The following is a 13119-nucleotide window of genomic DNA, read 5'->3' on the forward strand; positions in this document are numbered from 1 at the left end:
TAGTTTAATAATTAACCAGGTTAGAACTTTAGTACCCTGAAAGGGGTGTTAATTTATAAAAGTTATAAAAACCCTTGATATGGCAGTTTATTGCTAAGATTCCAATTTATACCAGTCTCCAACAATGTGTTGATGTGGAAAATAATCCTAATGTTCTAGATGAAAGAACTGGCCAAAAATGAGATGCAAGGATAAAGCAAGAGATAACTTGGATGATGGATAAAAATGTCAACATGCATGTAATTGAGCCTCACATCTATTTACTAAAACTCTCATTTGTTTGTTTGTTTGTTTGTTCCTGAACTACAGCCAAAACGGTACACGATAGCGCGACAATTTTAGGCCCACCTTACACACCGTTGTCCCTTTGGTGCTAATGGAAGTTTCATTGAAATTGGTGTTATATTTTTAAATATATTCACATTTAAAAGTTTAAATCTATCTCCTAGGGAGAGAGGGGGGAGGGAGGGGTGGAGGGAGGGGGGGATAAGGGGAGTTGAGGGGGATGGAGTGGGGGGGAGGGGAAGGGGAGAGGGGAGAGGGGAGAGGAGGGTGCTGCACAAATGCAGGAGAGATTTGGGCCCAACTTGGTCTAGTACATTTTAAAAAACAGAAACAAAATAATTTTGCCATCACTACATTTACACTTGTTGCACTTTCAATAGTTTATCGGTGCACTCACCACATCTCTACAATTCCTCACAAGTTTTGTGTAGGAGAGTTTTCCAATTTCAGGTAACCCAACCCCTTATGAGTCTTTCTTTTTCCTTCTGATCTACCCAGGTTCTCTATTTCACAAAATGCTGGAGTAACTCAGCGGGTCAGGCAGCATCTCAGGAGAGAAGGAATAGGTGACGTTTCAGGTCGAGACCCTTCTTCAGACGTCTCGACCCGAAACGTCACCCATTCCTTCTCTCCTGAGATGTTGCCTGACCTGCTGAGTTAAGTTACTCCAGCATTTTGTGAAATAAATACCTTCGATTTGTACTAGCATCTGCAGTTATTTTCTTACACTACCCAGGTTCTCTGCTCCTTGGCCCCCAAAGCGTCTGGTTACCAGTTTAGTTTCCCATCCCACTTGGTTCCACCAGCCTATCACCCATAAACGTAACCTACTAGTTCTCCTAATCCATTCCCCAACTCATTCCATCTGCTCATCATCACTCTGGTTTCTGGTTTCCCATCACCTTTATTATTTATCAGAGTCCAGCAGCTGCAGCCTCTGATGTCCTGATTTATCATTTTCTAGCTTATGTCTATATCGTCACCCTTCCCTTTTTTACTCTCCCGTTCCATTTCTAGCGAACACCCACTGGCCACTACCTCTCAACTCCACCCTCTCCCTTCCCTACCTGATTCCATCTGTCCCTTATTCGCTTCCTTGCCTATCACCTACCAGCCTCTGCCTCACTCTCATCTCTTTCTACCGCGCCTCCCTCTTGTACACTCTCTGTCCTGATGCAGGGTCTCGTCTCAAAATGTTAACCATTCCTCTGCTTCCTCTGTCTTATCTACTGAGTCCCTCCAGCAGTCTGTTTTTGATCGCTAAAATTGTGACTCTGCTTCTCTCTCTCTCTCCAGATGCTGCATGGTCTGCTGAATATTTTAGAAATTTGTTTCATTTCATTTCTAGCATATGCAGAATCATCTTTTAACCAATATTTTATTTCCATTTTATATCTTTTCATAACTTTACAATTATTGATATTGAAGTTCTATTTTTGCTTGAGGGACACAAAATACTGGAGTAACTCAGCGGGACAGGCAGCATCTCAAGGGTCTCGACCCGAAACGTCACCCATTCCTTCTAGTCAATAGTCGTTTATTTGTTACATACACATAAATGTGTAGTAAAATGAAACATTACCCGCAGTTGAACAATAAGACCAATAAGATTAATCAATAAAAATGCAATAACACATACAATCACAACTAACACCAAACAAAAAGAAACATCCATCACAGTGAGTCTCCTCCAGTCCCTCCTCACTGTGATGGAAGGCCAGAATGTCTTTTTCTCTTCCCTGCCGTCTTGTCCCGCGGTCAGGCTGTTGGAGTTGCCACGTCGGGGCGGTCGGGGCTCCCGATATTGAAGCCCCCGCTGGGCGGTGAAAAAAAAATCCCGCGGCCTATTTCCAGGCCGCGCCGGATGGTGAAAGGTCCGTGGCGGGCCGACCCAAGCCCCGCGATTCGGGGCGGGCGGACACGTTGCCTCTGCCGCTGCCGGAGCTCCCGATGTCGGCCCCCATCCAGGGGCCTGCGGGCTTCCGACGTCCACGCGGCCCACGCCGGAGCCTCCGGAGACGAGTCGCAGCCGTTCCCGCAGCATTCGCAGGCAGCCAGCGCCACAGGTGGTGAGTCCGGACCGCGGGCTCTGCGAACCAGAGACCCAGGTGGTCCCAGGTGCATGGCCGGTGGTAGGCCGCAACGGGAACGGAGACACGATACAGAACAAAGGTCGCGTCTCCGTTCTGGAGAGAGAATGTTACAGTTACAGTTCCCGTTCCCTCCCACCCCCCCCCCCCAAAACATAACATACAACACTACATCATATTAACACTACAATTGAGACAAAAACAACAAAAAACACAAAAGACAGACGGACTGCAGGCAAGCCGCAGCTGCGACGGCAGCGCTGGCTCCTCCCTGGACATTAGATGCTGCCTGTCCCGTTGAGTTACTCCAGCATTTTGTGTCTATCTTCAGTTTAAACCAGCATTTGCAGTTCCTTCCGACACCTTCTGTTTTTGCAATCCAGTAAGTCCCTTTCTGTAATTGGCATGTCCCCTTTCCCCCCCCCGACTGCACAATCTCCTTTCCCCTACTCAACTGAAATGCTTATTTATTGTTTGAATCGCACATCTGATCCAGGCCATGAAAAAGTTATTCTGTGACCTGCTTTTACTGTTGACTGGCCTGTTATTCCTCTTTTTACTTCCAATTTCTAGAAGTTGAGTGACTTTGCATGCAAAAATTAAAAAAAATCAGGTCATATACTCGTGTTGGGATCCTGTTATTTCATGTTGCAGTCCAGCTTAAAGTCATTCAATGGGTTCATGGACGTCCTTGAGTGATAGGATCCTCCCCTATGGTGTAGGTGTGACTTGAGGTTCAGATAGTGATTTTGTTTAAATGGTATCAATGGTGAAAGGAGAGTGGCTATAGTCTCGGCAATGACTGCCCCAACTCAGGGTGAAAGATAAACAGCCATTATTTTAGCTTAGATATTAGCGTGTACAGCAAAAAATGATTTCTTGGAGATTCAATGCATGTATAATCAATTAATGCAGTTTCTTTCAATTTGTGATTCTCTTAGGAATGGAGTGGAAGAATCAAACCTGGAGTGAACAGGCTGTTGAGATCACGTATGATGGCCCGGAATGATGGCCTGAAGTCTGGTTCATAATTCATACAGTGATTGATGAGATTTGCCAGTTCCAGCCACTTTGGAGCAGGAAGTTGATGTCTATCCTCATAAAATTGCAATTTCTGTCAAAAGAATAACACAAGTTTAAAAAAAAATCAAAATACCTTTCTTAATAGCAGCGAGCTTAAAAATCTTGAGGAGCTTCCTTACAATTCCTTTGAAAAATAGCAATTTTATATAAAATATGCCAAAGTCTTGAAAGTGCCAGGTTAGGAACTGACATTTGTTACAAATTCAACTTTCATGCCAAACATATTTTCCTTTGAGAATGAAACATAGAAAGTAGGTGCAGGAGTAGGCCATTCGGCCCTTCGAGCCTGCACCGCCATTCAATATGATCATGGCTGATCATCCAACTCAGTATCCCGTACCTGCCTTCTCTCCATACCCCCTGATCCCTTTAGCCACAAGGGCCACATCTAACTCCCTCTTAAATATAGCCAATGAACTGGCCGCAACTACCTTCTGTGGCAGAGAATTCCACCGATTCACCACTCTCTGTGAATAGCCTTAAAAATGCTGGAGTAACTCAGTCTGATGAAGAGTCTGGACACAAAACATCGCCTATTCCTTTACTCCAGAAAGGCTGCCTGTCCCGCTGAGTTACTCTAGCTTTTTGTGTCTATCTTTAGTGTAAACCATCATCTGCAGTTCCTTCCCACAAAATGATTCAGTCTGCTGAACCAGCACATGGCAATCACAAATCACCTTAAAGAAACGCTGACTAAAAACTGAAAGAACAACATTTTAGTTTAGAGACATCAAGCCTTATCAAGCAAATGCAGATTAATTAATTTAGCTTAGATTAGAGATACAGTGCGGAACCAGGCCCTTCGGCCCATCGAGTCCACACTGAACAGTGATCCCCGCACACTAACACCATCGTACACACACTAGGGACAATTTACATTTATACCAAACCAATTAACCTACAAACCTGTAGGTCTTTGGAGTGTGGAAGGAAACCAAAGGACTTCCCACGGTCACGGGGAGAACGTACAAACTCCGTACAGACAGCACCCACAGTCGGGATCAAACCCGGTTCTCCGGTGCTGTAAGTGCTGTAAGGCAGCAACTCTACCGCTGTGCCATCGTACCACCCTTAACAAATTTTAAACTGATTTTTAACAAGAATGAATTATACTTCCTTCAAGTCTGACTCACCCTTATGCTGTCGAAATGACCAAGTGGTCTATCTCCTCCACTGCAAATTTCCCACAAAGTGGCACCAAAACTCCACTTATCTGTTGCCAGGCTCAAATTCTTGGAATCCTCAATGCATTCTGGTGGCACCCATGGAATACGTTCAACTAGAACTATTGAATGAAATTGATTATCAAATTACAGACCGCATGCAACAAATATATTAATGACAAAATAATGCAGAGTTAAAAATTCACTAAATCCAAAATCTAAAGCACTGGTTCCAAATGTGGCTTCCTAATTAAAGCAACAGCAATATGAAGAAATGGATGGGTTAACACTATTTAAAATAAAATTATTTGAAAAAAGCACAGATAAGTGGGTTACTTTAGTTTCTGCACAGATTCAGCATAATAATTAAATTTGCTTCTCCATTAAAACTACACACAACCTAGCAAAGCATAGCAAAGACAAATTAAATTTCAGAAATTGTCCTTTAACTCTGGTCAACGAGTGTTGTTTTGGATAGCAAGTGGGCTTACTTATGAAACTCCATCAAATAAAATACTGAATATTTAACCACAGGGGAAAAAAAATCCTATTCATCTCTTTTAACTCACGCACAGAAAGAGACCCATGGGTCCCTCAATATAATTCAGTTCCTTCTTGAATGATTCCTCAGATTTCCCATTGTGCACAGCATATACTTACTATTAATAGCCTAAAAATGATCTTTCTCACCTTAAGTGTCTGTAATTGAACTTATTCTGGGTAAATCATTTTCAATACCATAATGATTGAGGGAACTTGTAGATTAACATCTGTCAGATTCTACTGTTGTGGGCGGACAAGTTCCAAGTTGCTCCAGATGTTCCTTGTGAGGCAGACAGGCGAACAAGTCCACACAAGGGGCAATTTAAGTGGCTGATTATCCTAAGACCCCCCCCCCCCCCTATTGGGATGTGGGAGGGAAATGGAACACCAAGAGGGAGCTTGGACTGGTCACAGGGAGGATGTGCAAACTTCACAGAGATATCACTGGAGATCAAGATTGATCCTAGATCACGAGAGTGAGAGGCAACAGCTCTTCCAGCAGCTCTACCAGCTGCACCACTGTGCCACTCCAAAGGCAAGAGCGAGGACAGATGTTTGAGGATGGGCGGCACGGTGGCGCAGTGGTAGCGTTGCAGCCATTTAAAAAAAAAATTTAGATTTAGAGATACAGCGCAGGAACAGGCCCTTCGGCCCATCGGATCTGCGCCGCCCAGCGATCCCCGCACATTAACACTATCCTACACACACGAGGAACAATTTTTACATTTTACCAAGCCAATTAATCTACATACCTGTAAGTCTTTGGAGTGTGGGAGGAAACCGAAGATCTTGGAGAAAACCCACGCAGGTCACAGGGAGAACGTACAAACTCCATACATTGTCAGGATCGAACCTGAGTCTCCGGTGGTGCATTCGCTGTAAGGCAGCAACTCTACCGCTGCGCCACCGTGCCGCCCATACAGCGCTTGCACCACCAGAGACGCGAGTTCGATCCCGACAATAGGTGCTGTCTGTACAGAGTTTGCACGTTCTCCCCGTGACCGTGTAGTTTTTCTCCGAGATTCTTCCCACACTCCAAAGACATACAGGTTTGTAGGTTAATTGGCTTGGGTTTGTATACCTGGTATAAGTGTAAATTGTCCCAAGTACGTGTAGGATAGTGTTAATGTGCAGGGATCGATGGTCGACAGGCTCAGTGGGCCGAATGGCCTGTATCTCTAAACTAAACTAAATTTAGCTAAAATAGGCATAAATTAGGGAGACCAAATGTTCAAAGAGCTGAAAGAAAAAAATAAGTAGGATTTCCCACTTGCAGAGAATACATTTCCTATTAATTTGTGAAGAGGAAGTTTGAAGGAATTCAGGCAATTCATGTAAGAATATTTAGGTTGAATCAGAACTAAAGATTACCATGTACAGTATGCCATTGCATTGCCAGAACGTAATGAGCAAATATCCATTCAAAGTAATGTGTGACAGTATCCTCACCATCTTTTGACAGAACTGATATACCCACTCCTGGATCAGCTAGCTTTATGAACGGTGGGCTTCTTGTTTTTCTGTCCTCTTCTCTGATCATCAGAACATTCTTTGCACAGACGTTTCCATGGACAAGGTTTCTGTCTTCCTACATATGGATGAAAAAGATTCAGGATTACCGTGGATGTCTCTTGGTGGTAATCTCATTCTTGCTTTGCAATGCAGTGTATCTGAGGATGAACCAGCTCAAGCAAGACCAAAATCAGAGAACTTTCCACCAATGTAATTATTCTGTAATTTGGACTCATTCGTACTTGTAAAGAAGAATGAGTCAATTGTCTTTTAATTTTTCTATCAGTCTTTATATTTAATGAACCGATCGACTTATTTGTGTTTTTCACTGTTTAATCTTGGATGATTGATATTGATTGGTGGTCAGATTCTCCTGACAAGGAAGTGTGTGAATAGGAATGTAACTGGATGAACCTGTTTTACAGGGCCCTAAAAGGGAAGAAGCAACACAGTTGCACAAAGTAGATCATTATTAAGATTAAAATCAGAAGTTGCCTCACCTCACCTCACCTGTTAGGGCTGAAGTGATAGATTCAAAATTTGCTTGAGACTTGTAAACAGTGGGATGTATGGGAAAATGTATCAAATAAATAATATCCCTTTGAAGATGGATGTTTTTCATTTATTCATTAAAAACCTAAGTAGAAGGAACAGGAAAAGGCCATTCGGACCCGAGAGCCTGCTGCCCCACTCATGATTAATCTGATTCTCTGCCTCAGAAGGCAGTGGAGGCCAATTCTCTGAATGCATTCAAGAGAGAGCTGGATAGAGCTCTTAAGGATAGCGGAGTCAGGGGGTATGGGGAGAAGGCAGGAATGGGGTACTGATTGAGAATGATCAGCCATGATCACATTGAATGGCGGTGCTGGCTCGAAGGGCCGAATGGCCTCCTCCTGCACCTATTGTCTATTGTCTATTGATCTTGGCCTCAATTCCACTTGACTGTTTCCCGTAATGCTCGACTCGCCTTTACGCCAAAAATCTGTCTGCCTTGGCTTTGAAATATACAATGATTCTGCTGCACCGATTGCCGGAATATAGAATTCCAAAGATTTGTGTCTCTCTGAAAGAAGAAATTACTTCTCACTTCAATCTTAAACTGGTAACGTCATTTTATGAAATTCTGCCCCCTAATTCAAGTTCCCAATTGAGAGCTTGCGCACACATACACACTCTCACATGCACACACACGCACGTACGTGCACATGTGCAAGAACACACATACCACCTGCCAAGCCCCCTCAGAACTGTGTATTTTAATTGGCTAAAAAGAGGAGTAATAATCTATATAATTCATCTGTCAGGAAACAACATGGACAAGGAATATATAAAACTATGGGATATTTTGTGGCATCAAGAGACGTTACCACGTCAGTCCTTCTCTTGCAAATCATTCTTCAATCACTCATTCATTCAGAGCCAACATGTAATGCAAGCGCCAGGACAATGAATATGGATCGGATACACATAATATGGCTCTCCCTGCTCAGCAGCAGCCTGAGATTGTTCTCCACATACATGGTGCAATAAGAGAATTTACAGGCTCACTCCAGTCTAACAGTAGATGCTCTTTCAGGGAAGTAAGCCAGCACTAATAAAAACCTGAATCTGAAACATAAGTAGCATTGGAAACATTTGGGAAAATTGTTTCTTAAAACATACTCCTTTGAGGATCTATTTGCGTGTGTGATTCTTGTGTAATTTAGTATGAAAATAAAGTCTGATTAAGATCTTGTGAAGCGTATTTACTACACTCCCCCACAGTCCTTTCTATCAACTTGACTTACCAAGTAGTGCACTGCCCAAGCTAACTGCTTGGCTACATCCAGCTTCCACAGGATGTTCACGTTGTTTTTGTTTCTCTTCAGGTACGTGTCCAGCGATCCAAACTTCACATATTCCTGAACCATGATATCTGATTTCCAAATAAAAATGAGAAAATAAAATCATCGTAAAGCAATCCTACTCTCTTGCAGAATCTGTTTTAGTCACTTGTGATATTTATGAGGCACATGAGGTGGTTATGCCTCAGTTGATCTCCAGAGCAAATCTAAAAATGGCTATTTGTCCAAATAATTAATTCTATTATTTCATCACTATTCCCACCTCATGGACTCCTGCGTTTTTCCCAAATTTACTTACCTATAAATATGTTACAACTTTAGGGCAAGTTTTTCTCTATAGAACAGGAAACATCCAACTCACTATTAAATTGAAGTTAAGGACACTATTTTAATTTAAACTCTCCTTCCCTCCTCTCTACACTGATGTATTTGTCTTTGGTCTCCTTTACTATGCAAGTGTCTTCTAGTTCTGCAATCACATTCTGTGTTAAACAGCTTACCTTGTTTGAGCAGAAAAAGGCCTTTCACCATCTATTCTAGCTTTAACACCATCCCTTGAAGTCCCTGGATCTTGCTTAGTTTAGTTTAGTTTAGTTATACAGCACGGAAACAGGTCCTTCGGCCCACCGAGTCTGCACCGACCAACGATCCCCTGCACATTAACACTATCCTACACACATTTACATTTATACCAAGCCAGTTAACCTACAAACCTGTATGTCTTTGAGTGTGGGAGGAAACCTAAGATCTCGGAGAAAACCCACGTGGTCACGGGGAGAACGTACAAACTCCACACAGATAGCACCCGTCGTCGGGTTCGAACCCGGGTCTCCGGTGCTGTAAGCACTGGAAGGCAGCAACTCTACCGCTGGGCCACTGTGGCCGCAGCTACGGAAGCGAATCAGAGGGAGGGTGAGAACCTGGCCGTTAGTGAGTTAGATGGGAGCACGGGAACTGGAACCCAGTGAATACCGCAGGAAGGCGGGAAACAGCACCCCTGTGAGACGGAAGGGCGCGTGGAAAAAGGATCATGGCGAGTCAGAATGGAGCTTTGCAAACATCCAGTCAGCTCGATGCCTCTTGAACTTCTACAGGTGTACAGTAGAGAGCATATTGACTGGTTGCATCATGGGCTGGTTCCACAACTCGAACACACAGGATCAAAGAAGATTGCAAAAAGTGGTGAACACTGAGCAGTCCATCACGGGTTCTGAGTTCCCCACCATCAAAAGGATCTCCAGGAGTCGCTGCCTCGAAAAGGCAGCCAGCATCATCAGAGACAGACACACCACCCTGGCCACACTCTGATTGGACTCCTGACATCGGGAAGATGGAATAAGAGCTTGAAAACTGTAACATTCAGATTCAGGGGCAGCTTCTTCCCAACAACCATCAGCCTATTAAACACTACAACCTCCAAATAAGATCTGAACTACATAGACTTGGGGGCATTGCTTTTGACCTTGACCTATTATTGTTTGTTTTGTCTTTCATATATACTGATCGTTTTTTATTGTTATTATGGTGTTTACAGAGTACTATCTTTTCATATTGTTGTGCAAGTAAGAATTTAATTTGTTCCATCTGGGACAACAAAACACACTTGATTATCTTGAAAACATTGAGATTTTCAAATAGTTGGATACCAGATCATCAGTTTCTTGCACAAAGACATTCTTTATATGCCTATGTTTTGCTTAGATTATTGTATTTTGGATAAAACATTCAAGTTTTGATTTTATTTTGGTTTGCACGCCTGGTAGTGGAAAGTATTTTCAAGAATTAATATTGCTTCAATTACACGTTTTTCTAGCGTTACAATTTCAGGCCCATGTGTGTAAAAACCCATTTGGAAACAGAATGACTCACAACTTTGCTAAATGTTTGCCACTTTCACAGAACTAAATAGTGGCTTTAGAAAGTGATTACTTACTTTCCTCGCCACACACGCTGATTCCATAGTTCAACACCAAGTGTTTGTAAGACAGTTGGGTCATCATGCTTGCTGCTTCAAAAAAGGACTGAAAAAGAATCCCAGAAATAGAGATTTTGTTTATACTTTTGCAAACCAGATCTTAGATTTCACGTAGAGATTTAGTTTAGTTTAGTTTGGAGATACAGCGCGGAAACAGGGCCGGCCCACCAAGTCCGCACCAACCAGAGATCCCCACGCATCCTACACACACTAGGGACAATTTACACTTATACCAAGCCAATTAATCTACAAACCTGTATGTCTTTGGAGTGTGGAAGAAAATTGAAGAGTTCGGAGAAAACCCATGCAGGTCACAGGGAGAACATACAAACTCCATACAGACAGCACCGTAGTCGGGATCGAACACTCGTCTCTGGTGCTGCAAGCAGCAAATCTACCACTGTGCCACCGTGCTGCCCTTTTCATGGCACTTATTACTACGAAGTGTGATTAGGTACAACATCACGTTTAAACTAACAGGGCAGGGGGATGAGAACCAATGCAAGGAGACAGAGGGACATAAAAGGACAGAAGCTAAAGGTAGATGGGAAATAAGAAAAACAAATCTGAAAGCTTTGTGCCTTAATGCGAGGAACATTCGTAATAAGGTGGATGGATTGAAAGTGCAGTCCGTAGTTAAGGAATATGATATAGTTGGAATTACGGAGACATGGCTCTAGGGTGACCAAGGCTGGGAGCTAAACATGCAGGGGTATTTGATATTCAGGAAGGATAGTCAGAAAGGAAGAGGAGGTGGGGTGGTATTGCTGGTGAAAGAGGAGATTAATTCAATAGCAAGGAGAGACATAAGCTTGGATGCTATAGAATCGGTATGGGTAGAACTGCAAAATAGCCAAGGACAGAAAATGCTTGTTGGACTTATGTACAGACCACCAAGCAGCAGTAGGGAGGTTGGGGATAGCATCAAGCAGGGAATTAGGAAAGATACAGAAACTATCATGGGTGACTTTAATCTATATATAGATTGGGCCAACCAAATTGGTAGCAGCGCTGAGGAGGAACATTTCCTGGAATGTATATGGGATGGCTTTTTAAACCAATATGTAGAAGAACCGACTAAAGGACAGGACATTCTAGACTGGGTATTGTGTAATGAGCAAGGATTAGTTAGCGATCTTGTTGTGCAAAGCCCCTAGGGCAACAGTGACCATAATATGGTGGAATTCTGCATTAGGATGGAAAGTGACACAGTTAATTCAGAGACTGGGGTCCTGAATTTAAAGAAAGGAGACTTTGAAGGTATGAGATGGGAATTTGCTAGGATAGACTGGCAAATTATACTTAAATGGTTGACGGTGGAGATGCAATGGCAAAGATTTAAAGATCGCATGGATGAACTCCAAAAATTGTTCATCCCTGTTTGGCGAAAAAATAAAACGGGGAAGGTGGCTCAACCGTGGCTAACGAGGGAAATCAAGGATAGCGTTAAATCCACGGAAAAGGCATATAAATTGGCCAGAGGAAGCAGCAAACCGGAGGACTGGGAGAAACTTAGAACTCAACAGAGGAGGACAAAGGGGTTAATTAAGGGGGAGAAAAGAACATGAAAGAAAGCTTGCGGGGAATATAGAAACTAAAAGCTTCTTTAGATATGTAAAAAGGAAAAGATTAGTGAAGACAAATGTAGGTCCCTTGCAATCAGAGAGGTGAATTTATAAGGAGAAACAAGGAAATGGCAGAACAGTTAAACAAGTACTTTGGTTCTGTCTTCACTAAGGAAGACACAAACAATCTCCCAGAAATACTAGGGGACAGAGGATCTAGTGGGAGGGAGGAACTGAAGGGAATCCACATTAGTCAGGAAATGGTGTTAGGTAAACCGTTGGGACTGAAGGCAGATAAATCCCCAGGGCCTGATGGTCTGCATCCCAGAGTACTCGAGGTGACCCTAGAAATTGTGGATGCATGGGTGATCATTTTCCAATGTTCTCTCGTCTCTGGATCAGTTCCTATGGACTGAAGGGTAGCCAATGTAACCCTACTTTTTAAGAAAGGAGGGAGAGAGAAAATGGGGAATTATAGACCAGTTAGCCTTACATCAGTAGTGGGGAAGATGCTTCAGTCGATTGTTAAAGATGTTAGAGCAGTGCATTTGGAAAACAGTGACAGGATCAGTCAAAGTCAGCATGGATTTATGAAGGGGAAATCATGCTTGTCTAATCTTTTGGAATTTTTTGAGGATGTAACAAGTAGAATGGATAAGGGAGATCCAGTGGATGTGGTGTATCTGGACTTTCAAAAAGTCTTTGACAAGATCCCACACAAGAGATTAGCGTGCAAAATTAGAGCACATGGTATTGGGGGTAGGGTATTGATATGGATAGAGAACTGGTTGGCAGACAGGAAGCAGAGAGTAGGAATTAATGGGTCCTTTTCAGAATGGAAGGCTGTGACTAACTAGTGGGGTGCTGCAAGGCTCGGTGCTGGGACCCCAGTTATTTACAATATATATTAATGATTTAGATGAAGGAATTAAATGACACATCTCCAAGTTTGCAGATGACACAAAGCTGGGTGGCAGTGTAAGCTGCGATGAGGCTGCAGGGTGACTTGGATAGGTTGGGTGAGTGGGCAAATGCATGGCAGATGCAATATAATGTGGA

The 13119-nt window shown here is 43.0% G+C and overlaps 1 protein-coding gene across 4 annotated transcripts in view; it reads right to left on the minus strand.

The window, feature by feature from the left end:
* LOC144589973 (tyrosine-protein kinase JAK2-like) overlaps positions 1-13119 on the minus strand; it is a 165955-nt gene that overhangs the window by 18549 nt on the left and 134287 nt on the right. For all 4 annotated transcript variants that reach the window (XM_078394900.1, XM_078394891.1, XM_078394909.1 and 1 more), the window contains exons 13-17: positions 10454-10541; positions 8464-8591; positions 6614-6752; positions 4592-4743; positions 3339-3489 (exon numbers count right to left, since the gene is read on the minus strand). In XM_078394900.1, the coding sequence (XP_078251026.1) occupies positions 3339-3489; positions 4592-4743; positions 6614-6752; positions 8464-8591; positions 10454-10541 (658 nt within the window). The remainder of the gene's footprint in view (positions 1-3338; positions 3490-4591; positions 4744-6613; positions 6753-8463; positions 8592-10453; positions 10542-13119) is intronic.

This window comes from Rhinoraja longicauda, chromosome 3 (genome assembly GCF_053455715.1).
Source record: "Rhinoraja longicauda isolate Sanriku21f chromosome 3, sRhiLon1.1, whole genome shotgun sequence".
NCBI lineage: Eukaryota > Metazoa > Chordata > Chondrichthyes > Rajiformes > Arhynchobatidae > Rhinoraja > Rhinoraja longicauda.